This window comes from Nothoprocta perdicaria, unplaced genomic scaffold (assembly GCF_003342845.1).
Source record: "Nothoprocta perdicaria isolate Ctin4 unplaced genomic scaffold, notPer1 scaffold_46, whole genome shotgun sequence".
Taxonomy (NCBI): domain Eukaryota; kingdom Metazoa; phylum Chordata; class Aves; order Tinamiformes; family Tinamidae; genus Nothoprocta; species Nothoprocta perdicaria.
Window position 1 is genome coordinate 2,132,979 of NW_020455710.1, and position 15,462 is coordinate 2,148,440.

General features: G+C 60.9%; 1 protein-coding gene across 1 annotated transcript in view; it reads right to left on the reverse strand.

Annotated features, from left to right (window-relative positions):
* Positions 1-6,612: 6,612 nt before the first annotated feature.
* FDXR (ferredoxin reductase) overlaps positions 6,613-15,462 on the reverse strand; it is a 9,867-nt gene continuing 1,017 nt past the window's right edge. Inside the window, exons 2-12 of the mRNA XM_026046851.1 lie at positions 15,325-15,414; positions 14,248-14,343; positions 12,793-12,915; positions 12,066-12,179; positions 11,487-11,588; positions 10,505-10,612; positions 10,195-10,279; positions 9,215-9,405; positions 8,817-8,988; positions 8,188-8,361; positions 6,613-7,483 (exon numbers count right to left, since the gene is read on the reverse strand). Of these exons, the coding sequence (XP_025902636.1) occupies positions 7,353-7,483; positions 8,188-8,361; positions 8,817-8,988; positions 9,215-9,405; positions 10,195-10,279; positions 10,505-10,612; positions 11,487-11,588; positions 12,066-12,179; positions 12,793-12,915; positions 14,248-14,343; positions 15,325-15,414 (1,386 nt within the window). The 3' untranslated portion in view covers positions 6,613-7,352. The remainder of the gene's footprint in view (positions 7,484-8,187; positions 8,362-8,816; positions 8,989-9,214; positions 9,406-10,194; positions 10,280-10,504; positions 10,613-11,486; positions 11,589-12,065; positions 12,180-12,792; positions 12,916-14,247; positions 14,344-15,324; positions 15,415-15,462) is intronic.

The following is a 15,462-nucleotide window of genomic DNA, read 5'->3' on the forward strand; positions in this document are numbered from 1 at the left end:
GGGAGGGAGGGCGGGGGGGCACAAGGACGCACATACGAGTGTGTGTGTGTCCCCCCCCGGCCACTCTGGGGCCGGCCCCAGCGCGGGGAGCGGGGGGGCACGCTCGGCTCCCGAGGCTGCCGCCGCTTGGGGAGCCGAGGGGGTGCAAAACAGCAAAATAGCCCCCCCCTCCCCTGCAAAGGGACCCAAGGACCCCCCCGTCCGCCCCTGCTGCCATCCCCAGCAAGCGGCCGCGGGGTCGGCGCTGGGTTCCGGTACCTCCCGTGCCGCTCGTAGCCCCCCTGCACCCCCCTGCAGCCCTTCACTAACTCGACAGGAAAGGGCTGCCCCCCCCCCACCCCCCGCCACCCAAAAGGCCCAGGGCGGCCCTGGTGTTTCGGGGGGGCAATACGGGCAGCAGGGCCCGCGCGGGGGCAGCAGCCTCCAGCTGTCACGGGCACCAGTATTAAGGGGTCAGCTGGTGCCGCGGCTCTGCTTAGACCGCGCGGCCGGGGGAGAGAGGAGGGGGCTCCAGGGGCCCCAGAGGAGCCTCCCTGCGCTGGGGCCGGAGCAGGAGGGGCCCTGCAGGGTCCCGAGGTGAGGGCAGGATGTGGGGGCCGCCACCGGCTGCCCCATGGGCTGCAGAGACAGAGGGAGCTACATGCTGGCTTGTGGTCCCCAAAACACCCCAAACGTGGGTGCTCAAGCAGGGCCAGCTGCTCCAAATGTCCCCGTGCCCTGAGCTGGAGCCCTCAGACACCCCGAGCAGCCTGTGCCCCAGCAGCGCCCCGAGCCCAGGGCGCCCCGCTGCCTCCCCAAAGCAGCACCCCCGAGGGACAGCGAGTCACTCGGGGCATTTTGGTGGCTGCCAGACCAGCCTGGTGTCACCGCCACCAGCATCTGTGTCACTTCCCTGGCCTTTAGGGGCTCCGTCGCAGCTCGCAGGCGCAAGGGCTGGAAACCACAGCCGCAATCTCTGCTCCCTGTTTCTACCATAGCCCTCCTGCTCCATCCGGGCATAGCCCTGGGCAAAACCCGCCACTCTCAGTCAACCACAAGCTGCGCGAGTGCCAGGACCTCTCCCCCGTTTCCCTATGGTGGCTGCAGCTTTGCAGGCTCCCCCCAGCCCCATGGGGCTGCAAAAGCCCTTGAGACTGCTGGACTTTCCAACAGTGGGGTGACAGTGTGGGGACACGGAGCCCCTCGGTACCAGCGGCTCCGTCCTGCTCACCCCGACGGGGCAGCCCTGGTGCCTCCCCTACCTGCGGAGAGGTGAGGGAAGGGCCAGCAGCAGGTCCTGCTGCTGCCCAGCGGGTCGTTCCGCATCAGAACAGAAGGGTCCTGGTGGTTTCAGCCTTGCAAAGGCACGAGATGGATCCTCACCTGCACTTAAACCTTCCTGCTCCCTTCACATTCAAGGCACCTGGGGGAAGAGCTTTGTGGAGCCTCAGTCCTTGAGAACTAGCAGGGCAAGGGCTGGAAATCCCTCCCTTTGCCCTAGGGCCTCCCCTTGCCAAGGCAGGAGCCCTCCCGGGGCGCCAGGGCGGCCGCCCCCCAGCTCGACCCCTCCAGCCCTCTCACGTGGCAGCTACTGCACCAGGGTAAGGGACAAAGCGCAGGACGAGGGGACCAAGAGCAGGACCTGGGGCCTCCTTCAGCGCCCACATCCACCAGGACGATCCCCTGGCAGCTCCATCCCGCGGGATACTCAATCCGAGCGGGAGCAGGCAGCGGCTCGGCGCTCGCACAGGCTCCGCTGCACAGCTGGGCACACAGCTGGACGGCGCCGGGAGAAGCGACACGGGACCGGGTGACATGAGGCGGCCCCTCCGGCCCCGCTGCCTTCCCAGGGAGCCGAGAGCAGCTGAGGGAAGAGCCAAATTATCCGAGAGGAAACGAGCACTCGTTAGGAGGAGGCAGCAGCGCTGGGCTTGGCTGCCGCCCGAGTTCCTGCAGGGACCCGCGCGCCGCTCCAGCTCCCTCCTCAAAGCCCTTCAGCATCCTAAAAAAATAAATAAACTCGTCCCAAAGCTTCTCCATGGGAAAATGCAGAGTGCCTGAAGCCAGGCTGCTGCCGGGGGGCCGCGTTGGGAGCTTTTTGATTCAGTACCAGGTTTGGGAAGCTGTTTTGCAGCTGTCGAGATGCCTCGTGTGGGCATTTTCTAGGTTAAAAACAGTCCACGTGAGTGTGATGGGTAAAAAGGTAAGTGCAGCAATGGAAACACACACGGAGACTCGGAATAAAGGACCCATGTGGGCCTTCCAGTGTCCCCAGCACCCCATGGTGGATCCCTATGCCCGCAGGTTTGGGGATGGGAGCCGGGCACCGAGCGGGGGAGCGCGGGCAGCTCCGCCGCCGCCTCTGCTGTCCTTTCCCGGCCTCTTCCGCGCAGGAGGCTCCGCGCGCAGCGTGATAAATGCGCGGCAACGCGCTCTGACAGCTCCTGGTGCAGCGCGGGGAGCCGGCGGGGCCGGGCTGCAGCAGCCGGGCGCAGGCGCCCGCCGCTCCGCGGAGCCCTCCCGGCTACCGCCGCATCCGTGCGCATCCCTGCGCCGAGCTCCCCGGCCATCCCTGCCCCGGTCCCCTCTTCGCTGGAGCTCCAGGATTTACGGGGAGCAGATCATCTGCCAGCGAAGAGCAGCAGAGCCTCTGTGGCCTCCGGCATCCGTCCCCCGCGCACCTGCGCCCAGGTCCTAGAGGCACCGCACGGATAAACCAGAGACCTGCTTTGTACCGGGGCGGGCGCCTCGGATGCAGGGAGCCGGGCAAGGAAGAGGTGGCAAAAGCAAGGCCAGGTTTCCCTCCTGTGTGCCTGGTTTTCCCTCCTGCATGCCCGGCTCCTGCCTGGAGACGCTGCCTTCCTCCTCCCTCCAAGGGACGCACTCGGGTTAGAAATCAGGGGGGAAGATGCTCAGCTCAGCTCCGGAGATGCAAATCTCTGGCTCAGCTGATGGTGCATTTCTAGGAGCGAACAAATGTGGATGGAGATCTCTCAAGCAAAGCACGTCCTCCAGCAGGAATCTAGGAAGAGGAGGATGTGGGGATCCAGCAAGGGCACATCCAAAGCTGTGCCGTGCGGCAGAGCCACCACCACGAGCAGCTGCATCCCGCGGTGCTGCTGGCACCATCCCAGGGGTGACAGGGCCGCCGCAGGAGCAAACGGCAACGCAGCCTTTGGCAGGCGGCTTCAAGACCTCTCTGCCAGCGTGAACTGGTCGCGTTTGGCAGGTGGCACCCAAGACAGAGGCCACACGTGGAGCCCTGTGCCCATCCCGCTGTAGCCAAGGCAGAAGAAGATACAACACTTCCCATTCCCAAACCTGGGATCCACTGAATCCCGTCCCACCGCCTTTCCTTGGACATATGAAAGGCAAGGATTGCTTTCCCCAACGGAGGCGCCTGGGCAAATACAGAGCCAAAACCTTCCCCCGGCACCTTGCGCCCTCCCAGGAAGGTATCCCGGGCTCTGCAAGCCCAATCCCAGGCAGAAATCTGAGTGGGAAGCTGGGAAGAAGGGCCCTCGGCGCGATGCTGCACATGCCCAACACAGCTCCGTGTGCCCCGGCGGCGCCTCCTACCCTGCCGGTAATTAAAGAGCTGAAATAAATAGGGATCATTTCATCCCTGCGGGGATAATTCCTGCTGGCGGGACAGCCCCGGTGCTGCGCGGGGAGGCAGCGCATCCTGCAGCCCCACACACACATTCCCATGGACAGGAGGAAATCATAACCATCCTTCACCCCCAACTTGAGCTACCACTTTATCACATCCCGAAATAGCTCCTGGAAGCAGCTGCTGCTCCCAGATGCAGGAAACCTGCTCCTGACGCCCTTTCCCAAGCAAGGGATACAAACAGAAGGAACAAACCTCCTGCCCTGTGCTGGGCACCCTCCAGCCAGGGCACAGGCAGCCCTGGGAAGCACGTGTCCCAATATCCCTATGGATTTGGGCTGCTTTGGGCAGCGCTGCAGAGCTCGAGTCCTTCACACCGCGAAGGAGCCTCCGAGCTGACGAAGCGTCTGCAGCCGCGGAGCCCCTTGGGGCGCTGGCGGGATGGGACGGGACGCGGCGCATCCAGGGAAGCGGGTGCTTTGGGCAGCGGGAACCCGCCGGCCCCAGCCCGGGCATGGGGGGGCCGCGCGGGGCCAAGGCGCTGAGGTCAGCGCCGCGCGGAGCCATCTGTTCCCCGCGAGCGGCCGCAGGAACCGCCGCTCCGGGCACCGCCGCTGCCGCCGCCACAGCTCTGCAACCTATAGGGATAACGATCCGCCAGGAAGCCTTTCGGACCAGTTTGCGGGTGGCGGGAATGGGCTTTAGATAACGACAGGCTGCTGGAGCAGAGACCTGGCGCAGGCTGCCCTTTCCCGGCCACCTGGTAGCTCCCTCGCTGCTAGCTCTTAGTTATGGAAACACTCGCTCCAGATGGGCAGCTTGAGCAAAGCGCCTGTTTCCAAAGCCACCAAGAGTCCACGCGCCTCGCTCAGGTGTAACTGCAAACCTCAGGTGTAAGTGCAAAAAAAACCAGCAGCATTTGGGGCTGCCTTGGATCTGCTCTTTCCCCAGCTCACTAGGAGCTTCCCATGCAGGAGCCCAGCGCTGCCTCCCGCCCGTGGGCAGGGCACGTCGGGCTGTGCAGCCCCACAGCCTGGGGAAACCAAGACAGGACAGGACAAAGCGAGAGCTGCAGGTTGCAAAGACTCCACACTTACTCAGTGCCATCACCCAGCGCCGCGCCGCGCCGCTCCGCTTCGTCCCCAGGCTGGTGACCCCAGGCTGGTGACCCGCAGGACCGGTGCACAGGGCGCCCCGAGGCGCGCGGCGCTGACCCGCGGCGGCCTCCGATCTGCGGCGGCCTCCGGTCCGCGGTGGCCTCCGGTCCGCGGCGGCCTCGGCGGCTGTGGGCGCTGTCGCTAACGCAGCTCTGTGGGGATGTCCGCGCCGATGTCCACGCCGAGAGGCGACGGCTTCGGCCTCGCGGCCTCCTGCGGGCGGCAGCGGCGGCTCCCCGGGCCCGCAGGGAATCGCCCGGCGGCTGCTTCTCCTCCTGCCTGGCGAGCGGGAAGCGCTCAGCACGGGGAGGCACCTGCTGCCAACAGCGCTGGGGAGTCAGAGAGTCAGCGATTCAGGGATTCGGGGACGGGGATTCGGGGAGTCAGGGATTCGGGGATTCAGGGATTCGGCCCCAGGGCGGCAGGCGGAGGGAGCCCCGGGAGCGCGCGGCGCTCGGAGCCGCCGCGAGCCCGCGGGCGCCCCGGCCGCTCGTGTCCCCGCGGGGACGGACCGGCCGCCCTCCGTCCCGGCGCAGCCCCCCCGCGCCCGGCCGCCCAGCGCCACCTAACGACGCCGGGACGGGCGACAAGGACCTGCCGGGACGGGCAGGACACAGGCGGCCCCGGGAGGGACCGGGAGCGCCAGGCAGAGGAGGGGGCGCCGGGGCTGGCGCTCGGCCCGCCGGCAGCCGGGCAGGGGCAGCCAAGGGCACCGGGCTGGGATTTACCTAAACGCCGAGATGCAGCGGGGCTCGGCTCCTCTCCCTGCCTCGCGGTGACCTTGATGGGACCGCGGCTCCTCCAGAGCAGGCCATTAGCTCCACGCCACGAAAGGGCATCAGGCTCCGCAAACACAGACGCTCCCGTAAATCTGTTGTCGCATCCCCACAATCACCCCGGTTTGGGAACCTGTTTGGGAACAGCCACCTGCCAGCGGCGGCCCCATGAGCTGCATCACGGTCAGGAGAGCTCCTCGGTGTCAGCATGGAAGAGCCGCCGGGGCAGAGCTGGCCCTGCCCTCACCACCACCTGCACGTTGGCAGCCCCCTCGGCTCCGCGCCCCCCTTCCCATTCCCACGTATTTGCCTCCAAATCCAGCGCTGATGTAATCTCCCGCTCAAGAGTTCAGCATTAGGGCTGCAGCAGCCACGAGACGTAACCAGAGCCACATCACACAAGCAGCTGTTCCACAAAAGGTTTATTGCTCGTTTGCGTATGAGGTCCCAGTATCACATTTCCTGAGTTTCTTAATGAGCTTGCAAATGAGATTTAAATAGGAAAAAGGAAGGGAGGAAAAAGAGGAAAAAAATATATAAAAAAAGAGAGAAGCCACCGATCCTCCTTGCCTCAGCTTGGAGCAGAGACAGTGGAAATAGAGCCTGGAAGCGCCCAGCTCAGTGTGCCCGAGGGGTGAGCATGGTAGGGATGTGGCCAAAACCGCAGGTTAACAGGGAAGTGGAGACAACCTCCCTGCAGGGGACAGGATCCTCATTCAGCCCCAGCCTCCATCAGCAGAGCCCAAGGGAGCGGTGTCGGGACGGAGACCCTCGAGGGTGGCGGTGGCTCCGGGACAGCGCGTGGGTGGCAGCGGCGTGAGCCGGGGGGGCCACCCCAGCCTCGTCCCTGCGCGGGGGATAAAGAGGAGATTACAGCTCATGCCTTGTAATCTGGCTTAAAACCTGACACCGTCACCACGGTCAATTTGGGCTAAGAGGAGCATTTAATAAGCTCCGAAACACACAGGCCAAAAGTAAAAAAAAAAAAAAGGGGGAATGGAGCGAAAGGGAACAAGGTGCCGCGTGAGCGGGTCGGGGCTGGAGGTGGCAGCGCACGCAGGATCCGTCGTGATCCACAACAAAATCACGACGTGCTTGTTATCCCATTGCCCCTGCCAGGTAGCACCCAAGACCCACTCGGGTTATGATCACGGGGGGCAGAGGGCAAATTAATGCCCTGGTCTGACAGTTTAGAGCTCGCAAGAGGAGGAAAGCGAGTGGTCCCTCCCTGCAGCAGGGCCAGCGTGGGACACGCTACACGGGACACTCACTGGCTGCTCGGAAGGGAAAGATAGTCACAGAAAAAGAAGCCAGACTCAAGCGGCAGGTCCAGTTTGGCATTCCTGGAAAGGTTTATTAAAAAACAATTATTATTTAAAAAAAGAAAAAAAAAATCACCACATTTGCTCAGAGACCAGGCACGAAGAACAAGGCAAGGAAGCCACTTAGCCTGAGGTTCAAGGGGTGGGCAGCAAGACACAAGGAAGTTTCATGGTACTGCTTGCCAAGGGGAACATCTCTGGCCAAGACCCCTGTGACAAGCAAATCTCGTGTCACCAGCTCCACCTAAGAATGGCCAAAGGCCTCACAGGACACCGAGAATCACCTCAAGAGGTGGCTGCAGCCCCCGGGCTGGCCAGCAGCCCCAGATGTTTTTACACACTCCGTTTAGGAATCCTTTACAGCTTGTTACCAGAGAGTGTCCAGTGTCACACACCTGCCATCGGCTCCCGGTGCCGGCACTGCTCTGCCAGGCCCCGCTCGTACCTGCCCGCGTTGCCCCGGGATGGCACCGTGTGGATCAGCACCGCGCTCCAACACCAGCCTTCAGTGGCCGATGACTTGCAGCATCTCCTCGGGATCCACTATCTTCTCCCGGGGTTTGCCAGCAGCTTTGCCTCTCGCCACTTCCACAGCGTCTATCTTCTCCCAGTCCGAGAAGGAAACGGGCCGGACCCCTGGGGCGATGGGGAGAGACAGGAGGGAGACGTCAAGCAAGTCGGAAGGAGTTCAGCCTCACCTTCCCGAGAGCAGCGAGCGCGGGGGCACAGCAAACCCTGGCCTTTCCCGACCCTTGTCAGACTTGAGCAGCATACAGGAATAATAATTTCCACCACCGCGAGGAGAGAGATTGCAGGTTCGAGTCAAATCTGATTAGTCAGAGCTTTGCAAGCCATAACAACAGGGAGTATAGCACCACCTTAGGGGACAAAACACTCCCAGTTTGCTGTTAAACCTCGGACAGTTAAGAGGCAAACACACACTTTAATTGAATGCCTTTAAACAGAGCAACAGCAAATGACTCTCTGGGGCATTTTAATCTTTCCCCAAGTTTGCCTGAAGGATTGCTAAGAAAACCATTCAAGAGCAATAGCTCACTGTTCACACAGCCGACAGTGACATTTTACCCAAGGTCTGCGCTGCTTTCAACAGCCTTTCCCAGAAAGGGGTCATTAACCTGAGCAATGACGCTGATTTTGAACCAATTCATGTCCCGCTGCTCCCCGTGCTTTGGAGCAGCGGCACGATGCACTTCTTGGTTTGGACTACGCTCCCAAACGGAGCATGTGGGATGCGTGGCCCCTGGATATGCAGATCCAGGAGGAGCGTGGCTGTATGTGCACCGGCAGCCCTGGGGTCCCCCCCACAGCCCCTCACTGACCTCGGCTGCGCAGGATGCTCCCCACGGCGCCGAAGCCCTCCCTGGGGGCAGACACGTCCAGCACGCCGGCCTGCAGGTCCTCCAGCACGGACTGCGCAGTGTCAAAGCTGTCGTTCATGGTGGTGATGATGACTCCCGTGGGGCCGCGCTTCACCCACCCGCTGCAGTACAGACCTGCACAGGCACAGCGAGCAGCCACGCTCAGCCCAACACGCACCCTCCTGTCCCCTCCTAACCCCAGGGGCCACCTCCAGCTGCGGGTGGAAGAATCCCCCTCTGTGGGGCTGACCGAGCGTGGTCCCCTGATGGTGCTGAGACAGGAGTCTGTGCAACTTCCGACCGGCACTAAACAGCCACCCGGGCTGTATCACTTCAGTTACAGACTCCAAGGCCTAGTAAAACACTGTCCTTCAGCACCGTCTGCTGCAAAAACAGAAGTCACTAACGTGAGCTGGGAATGGGACATGTTGTATAAAGTCTGGCAGATGCAGCTCAGTTCCTCAGTTTCCTCTGCCTGACCCACACGCCCGCCTGGATCAGTGTCCTTGGCAATCAGTGGCTGTCACCTCAAATCCACAAACTGCCAGCCGTGCTCAACACCCCCCGCAACAACCGCCGCGGATACAAACCTGGAGCACCCAGCACCCTGCCCGAGCTGTTGGGGATGACGCCGTGCTGGGGGTCGAAGGGAAGAGCCGGCTCCAGGGGCAGGCTCCGGTAGCCGATGCTGCTGAGGACCAGTCCGCACTCGAGCTCCTCCACCTCTCCCGTGGGGACGGCTTTGGCAGAGTCCCCCGAGCCCTGCGAGGGGAGGACAAGGCTGCTGAGCACAGGGCAGTCGCCGCCAGCAGAGCAGCGCTCTCCTCTTGACATCCTCGATCCCTGGGTATCTGCTAAGGTATTTGCCTTTCTGCAGCGAAGAGCTTAGAAAGGGAAATGCTGCCAGGATGCAACTGCTTCCTGCCCAGTGCCCCAGCCCCGTTTGGGCCAGGCCAGCACCGCAGAAGGTCTCCCGTGGAGCCCCTACCTCCAGGCGGGTGAGGGCCATGCGGACGCCCCTGGCCCGCGTCCCGTCGGCCGTGGGCAGCACCTCCTGGGGGCTGCGCTGGAACCTCAAGCCCCATTCCCGGGCAGCCGCTGCCTCCGTCTTCTCCGCTGGCTTCTCCAAAGCCGTTTTGATCATCAGCTCAGTGAGTCGCTTCCTGGGCCTGGGGGCATCTAGAAGCAAAGAGAGACCTTCGGAACAGGGCCCTGAGCAAGAGCCCCTTGGGGAATGGTGAGGAGCCAAGGCCACATCAAGGCAGTTTTCACTCCTGTGTGAGTGGCCATCTAGAACGTGTCATGCAGATGCCTTTGAAATGACAAACAGCAAGTCAAAGTGACGAGGGAAATCCCTGAGGCTTGAGGCCAGTGGGGCACACAAATCAAAGCCTACAATCTTGCTGTCTTACTAGTGCTCAGAGGCAGCAGCTCGTGGAAGAGATCAAGTCTCTGGACACCTCTGAACTAACTGAGCCTTCTCTTTTTAGCTCTGCAGGATGTTCTTAAACCAACAGCCCTGGGACATCCCTTGATAGGCTCCCCCATCCTTCCCCAGCCTCCTGCCCTCATCACTCAGAGGACAATCACAACCCCAAACAGCAAGGCACAGCGTGAGAAACGGGCTGTCCTCTTGTCTCTCTGGTCCCTCTCCTACCAGCCTGAGGCCAAGCCATGCCAGGGCCAGCTGGTGCTCGTGTGCCACACATTAAGGTCACACAGGGCAAGAGTCTCTCTGATCTAGGAAAGAAAAATGAGCAGGAGAACCTGGTGATGACAAGAGCACTTAGGAACCACAACCCAGTCCAAGGAGGAGAGGGAGGGCATGAACTGTTTCTGTTGTTTTTCAGGAAGGACAGCAAGGTTTCTGGGCTCATCCTGTGCTTCCCAGCTATCTCCAGAACTCTCCTGGGTGCCTGTCTGTCAAGGTGAGTGCCTGTCTGGAGGAACTCAGCACATTTCTCTCACCTTTAACAGCATTGCCGAGGCCTGTGAAATCAGCAGGGTCCAAGACAGGTCTGGCACCAGGCAGGTTTATCATCTCCCGCAGCTCCTGGGAATTGCAGGAAAATGTTACATCCACGGACAGAAGCTGCCCAAAACCAGCCTCCTCTCCCCGGGCAATCCAGGCTAAGAGCCCTCAAGCAAGTACAGGAACTAGGACACTCAGCTTCACCACCCATGGAGACCTCCTCTCCCCACTGTGGAAGGGAAGCCTGGGGTTCAACGTGAGGAACAGAGCTGCCTCCAGCTGCCCCAGCTCCAACATCAGCCTTACCTTGATGGTGAAAGCAACTTGGAGAGGTCCCCTCCTCCCAACGAGCCACACACGCTTCACCTTGCTGCAGGCAAGAGCTGCCAAGGAGCTGGCAGTGATGTCCGTCCTCTGCAAGACACGGACGTGTGACAGGAGAGGGGCACCAGAGCAGGTCTGCAGAAAGCTGGGGAAAGGCACAGCTTCCGCAGGAGAAAAATCAGCAGCAAACCAGGCTGTATATACAGGGAGATTGGGGTGGGAGCGAAAGCAGGTCATTTGGCTTTAGACAGAGTTATTTGCTCAACAGTAGAAGAACTTTATGAGGCCGTAACATAGGAGAGGTTAGAAGCCAGCACCCCACAAGATTGCTTCAAGGGAATCTTCTCCAGTCAGGTTTAATCTTGGGGATAAAAGAGCAGAGGCTTCCCCAGTGACCTTGGTTTTGAGATGCTTGCAGCTGCTTTTGGGTGACTTCCAGGCTCAGGATATACAGGCACTTGGCTGAAAGACCAACTAGGAAGAGGGCTCAGATCATTGCCTTGCCACCCCAGACAGCTCCGAGCACAAACACGAGTGTCACCAGCACTCAACTGATGGCTCATACCTTGTATCAAGCCCACACTCCAATTCAACCATGTGCCTGTATCTCGATCATTAAAAGATCTTTCCCAGGGAAGGTATGATGGGAGGGACACCATGTAACCAGGATAAACCATCTCAGACCAACATCCTTAGCAGGAAAGTGCCTATATATTTTTATCCAGCAATACTGCCGAGTTGGATTTAAATACTTGCACCTCTAAAAAGTTAGCAAAGTTGCCCTTTTAATGTTTTTTTTGGGTATTCATTAGTCATTAATTCAGATATCAGAGACAAGGAGAGGTCAGAAAGTCCACGCTCAGCAGAGGCAGCTCTCAGATTTTGCTGAGATCAGTGACCCGGTAGGGAGCAAATCTGGGCCCCATTCTGCCCTCAGGGCCTGGAGCATCAACCTGTGACTCACCCTAAGGAGATCCAGCGGGGACAGGAGAATTCGGGCAACATCGAGGGCCACGTTGCCATGGCCCAGCACCAACGCCGTCTCGCAGCTCAGGTCGGGTTTCAGCTGCAGGGGGAGAAAGGACCCAAACACGAGCAAATTCCCCAGGCTTCCAGGCTGTCTGTCACCTCAGATGCATTTCCACGACTCAAATTCCCTCCTGCCTCCCTTTGGATGGGGTAACTCCACGCTGGCCTCTTCCCAGAGCAGACACAGAGCTGCTAATGGGCACCCCTGTCATCCCCTGTCCCCTCCCTCCGAGATGACCCCTCTGGGAGCAGCGGCTGCTTTGGCAGGACCAGCCAAAAACCTCCTCGGGCCGGAGCAGAGCATCCCCCTGGGTCCCCATCTGGCCTGGCCAAAAGGTGCTGGCCGCCTGCAGAGCCAGCTAATCCGCTCTCGCTGATGTGCAAATTGTTCACATTTCTATCATCTAAGGAGGATTTAACGTGGTGCCTGCTAATCTTTTCCAATTGCAGGCCTTGCAGGCAGCACTTAATCTGGAGCCGCGCGCGGGCACGGGCCGGGAAGCGCCCTACTCACGTGCTGGTTCTCGGGCAGCCCGTTGTACCAGCCCACGAACGCTCGGGCCGAATGAACGCCGGCCAGGTTCTCCCCCGGGATCCCCAGGACCCGGTTATCTTCGGCACCGTAACTCTGGGGAGAAGGCAGGCACAGTCAAGGGGATGCTGTGTGCAGGGTTTCACCCCACTTCATAAAGATCTCCCTCCAGCAAAGCCCCCTGTCAGGATGCCAACCCTTGCCCAAGGGCCTGGACACTCAACAGGGTGGATAGACATAGCCCAAGCACGGGGACTTCACCCATCGCCTCAGATGCTGCTCCAGGTACTGAGCCTAGCACCAAACTGGCTCTCTCCAGGCCTAGACATGATCAGGAGAACATGACAAACCCAGGACAGTGCCCAGGAGATGGCAGCAAATTCCTATCAGGCAGATATTGGCCATTAGAGGGAACAAGTTCCTCAACAACTAATCCTTCCTCTAGGAAGGGTTTGAGGTCCGACGTTGGAGACCTGCTTTTGATGTTCTGCTCTACCACACACTCCCTGCAAGGCTTTGGACACACGTCCTAGCTCTTCAGAGCTGTGAGAGAGGCTCAGCCACCACAGCAACAAGGCACCCAGAAACACCCAAACAAACCCTCTCCCGAAGATCCCAACGGGAATAACACGCCAGATCCTGCCCGCAGCCTCCTCAAACGCAAGGCAAAGCCCAAAGCCTCCTCCTCTGACACCTTCCCGCTACCCACCAGCACCACGGCGTGGTAGGCCTGCTGCAGCTCGCCCACCGTGACGTCCTTGCCCACCGCGACGTTCCCGTAGTAGGAGCAGCGCTCGGAACGCGCCGTCTGCGTGAACGTGTTGATCACATTCTGCCGAGATCAAACAAGCCCCGGGAGGCTACAGTGAAACACAGCCAGGAGCCAAGGTCTGCAAGTGACAGGAGGCGCCCGTCCCCTCTCACCCCCAGCCTTGAAACCCGCTTCTCTCTGTTATTCTGAGGCTCTTATCTAGCAACAGCCACAGATAATTCATTGCGAGATAAACACAGCTGTGCCTTGGCACCGTTTCCCCCATCCCAGCGGAAAGGAAGATCAATTTTTTGCACCCCCCTGGAGAGGATGAGGAGCTTTGGGTATTTTTAGCCCTTAAGTAAACACTGCTGTGGGAGAGGACTCCTTAGCAAAGGTGATGTTTGCGACACGGCCCTGCTGAACAGCCCTTCCCACCAAGGCTGCTGCCACCCAGGCCCTCCCGCCAGCCTCGTGTCAGGCCTTCCTAGAAACCCTCTGTGTCAGGAGAGGACACGAGGCAAGGCAGCATCCCAGCTCTTTTCCTCTGAGCACATGGAGCTATCCAGCAAAACGCCCTTCTTCCCATGGAGGCCCAACGATGCTGTGATTGATAACAGCACAGACAGCACAATAATGTGGAAAACTGCTCCAACCCCTGCCTACCCTGCTACTACTCCTTGCCTTTCAAATCAAGTGGATGGGGACATTTTGGTCTGATTATTTCAGCAGATTATATGGGGAATTTGTCACAGGATATTGTCTCTGGGTCCCCTATATCCTCCTAGTGCAGTCAGCTCCACCCCAGCTCAGCCACAGCAGCTGCCATGCTGGGATTCCTCTGCGATAAGGAAAACAGGTTGACTTTGGCATCTCTTTGGTTTAATTTCTCTTTGCCCAGACATGCCCATGCAGCCCAACAGCAACCCTGCAAGGGCAGAACTGCAAGCTCCCAGTCACCCAGATGGGTCCCAGCTGAGCCCTGGCAGACACTGCACCCCACAGAGGGGCCCGGAGTGAGACCCAGAGCCTGTCCTGATGCCACAGCAGCTGCAGCAAAGTTTCCTGGCACAAAGAAAACCCATCAGCACTTGCTCTAAGCCAGTCTGCACAGAGCTGTGAGTTTATCCTCAAGCAGCCGCTCCCATCACACAGCCCCTGTGTTTGCCCTGGCCTTTGGGGGCCCGAAGCCAGGCCCATATCCCAGGGAACCCAGGCCAAGCATCCCATATCACCGAGCCTGGGTCCCAGAGGGGACAAGCAGGGGACTGGAACATTGCAGGGCTCCCGCAGGGCGACAGCCCCACACCGAAACTATCTGTGGGGCATCCTGGGGGGCACTGATCGCCTGGCCTGCACCTTCCGCTGTCACCACGGTGGATGCCACAGGAGGGGGACGGGAGCAGCACCAACCTTCACTTCGGGGTGATCCGGTGCCACGCCGAAGCGGACGAGCCCAAAGGGGACGGGCAGCTTCTCGTAGATATCCACCTGCGCCCGGTCATGGTGCTAACGGAGAAAGAAGCCACAGTTAAGGCACGAGGAGGTAAAGGCCACGCGAGCCCAGCAGCTCTCGGGAGGGACCCGCATCGCTCGCGGGCAGCACGGAGGGACGTGCCAAGAGCCGGAGTGAGGGCAGACGAGGCAAAGCGCAGCCTGCTGGGGACGCTGGCAGCGCCGTGGAGTGATGTGTCCGGGTGCTGCTCCTGCTCCCGCCACCTCGGAGCCGCCACAGACCCCAGCCAGCACCCAGGCTGCCTGCCGGGGGGCTCTTATCTGCCCCTCAGCCCCTCTTCAGCACTAACCTTGGTGCTAGACACAGCCAGGCAGCAAACTGGCGCTCTCTGGAGCCCAGAGTGCTGCAGGTGACATGTGGGGCTGCTGCCGGGAGGACCCACCAGCCCCCATTCCCCCTGCCCGAGATCCCTCAGGTTTGGGGCGCTCAGCGCTGCGGGTTTTAGACGAATTGTTCTGCTTCAAGTGCTCTGTTATCTGTTATGCTGTGTTATCAGCCTCCTCCCAGAGACAAAGCAGCCCTGAAACCCGTCCCTGAGGTTTAGCAGCAGCTCTTTTCCAACACATTCCACAGATAATAATTCCACAGCGCAGTTTAACAACGGGGCCAAGCTGCTGCATCCCTGCTCAGCGCCAGTAGCTCCGCTCCGAGACCCGGTCTCCTTTCCAGACACATCACCCGGAGCCACCCGGAGCACTAACGCTGCAGCCCCGGGCAGAGCGTCACCCTCCGGCCCTGGCTCCAGAGGAGTCTGGAAAGCGGCTCCTTCGCATTCCCTCCAACGGGCCGTCAACGCCGCCCGCGCGAGGCGGCTACAGGTGCGGGCAGCGCTGGTTTCGCTCCTAACTCCATATGCCATCGGATTCTCCTGGAATGCAGCAGGACATCTCGCAGTTCCCAGAGACGCGGCGGGGCCGGGGAAGCGGCGCCCGCAGCCCGCCGGTGCCGGCGGAGGCTCCGCGCCGCGCCGGTACCTTGAGCAGGTGCTGCGCCGTGTAGAAGCCGGCGGGCCCGCCGCCCACCACGCAGAGCCGGGGCGCCGAGAGCCACCGCCGCAGGCCTGCGGGGACACGGGCCGGGTGAGCGCGGCCGCCGCGGGGACGCGCCCGCGG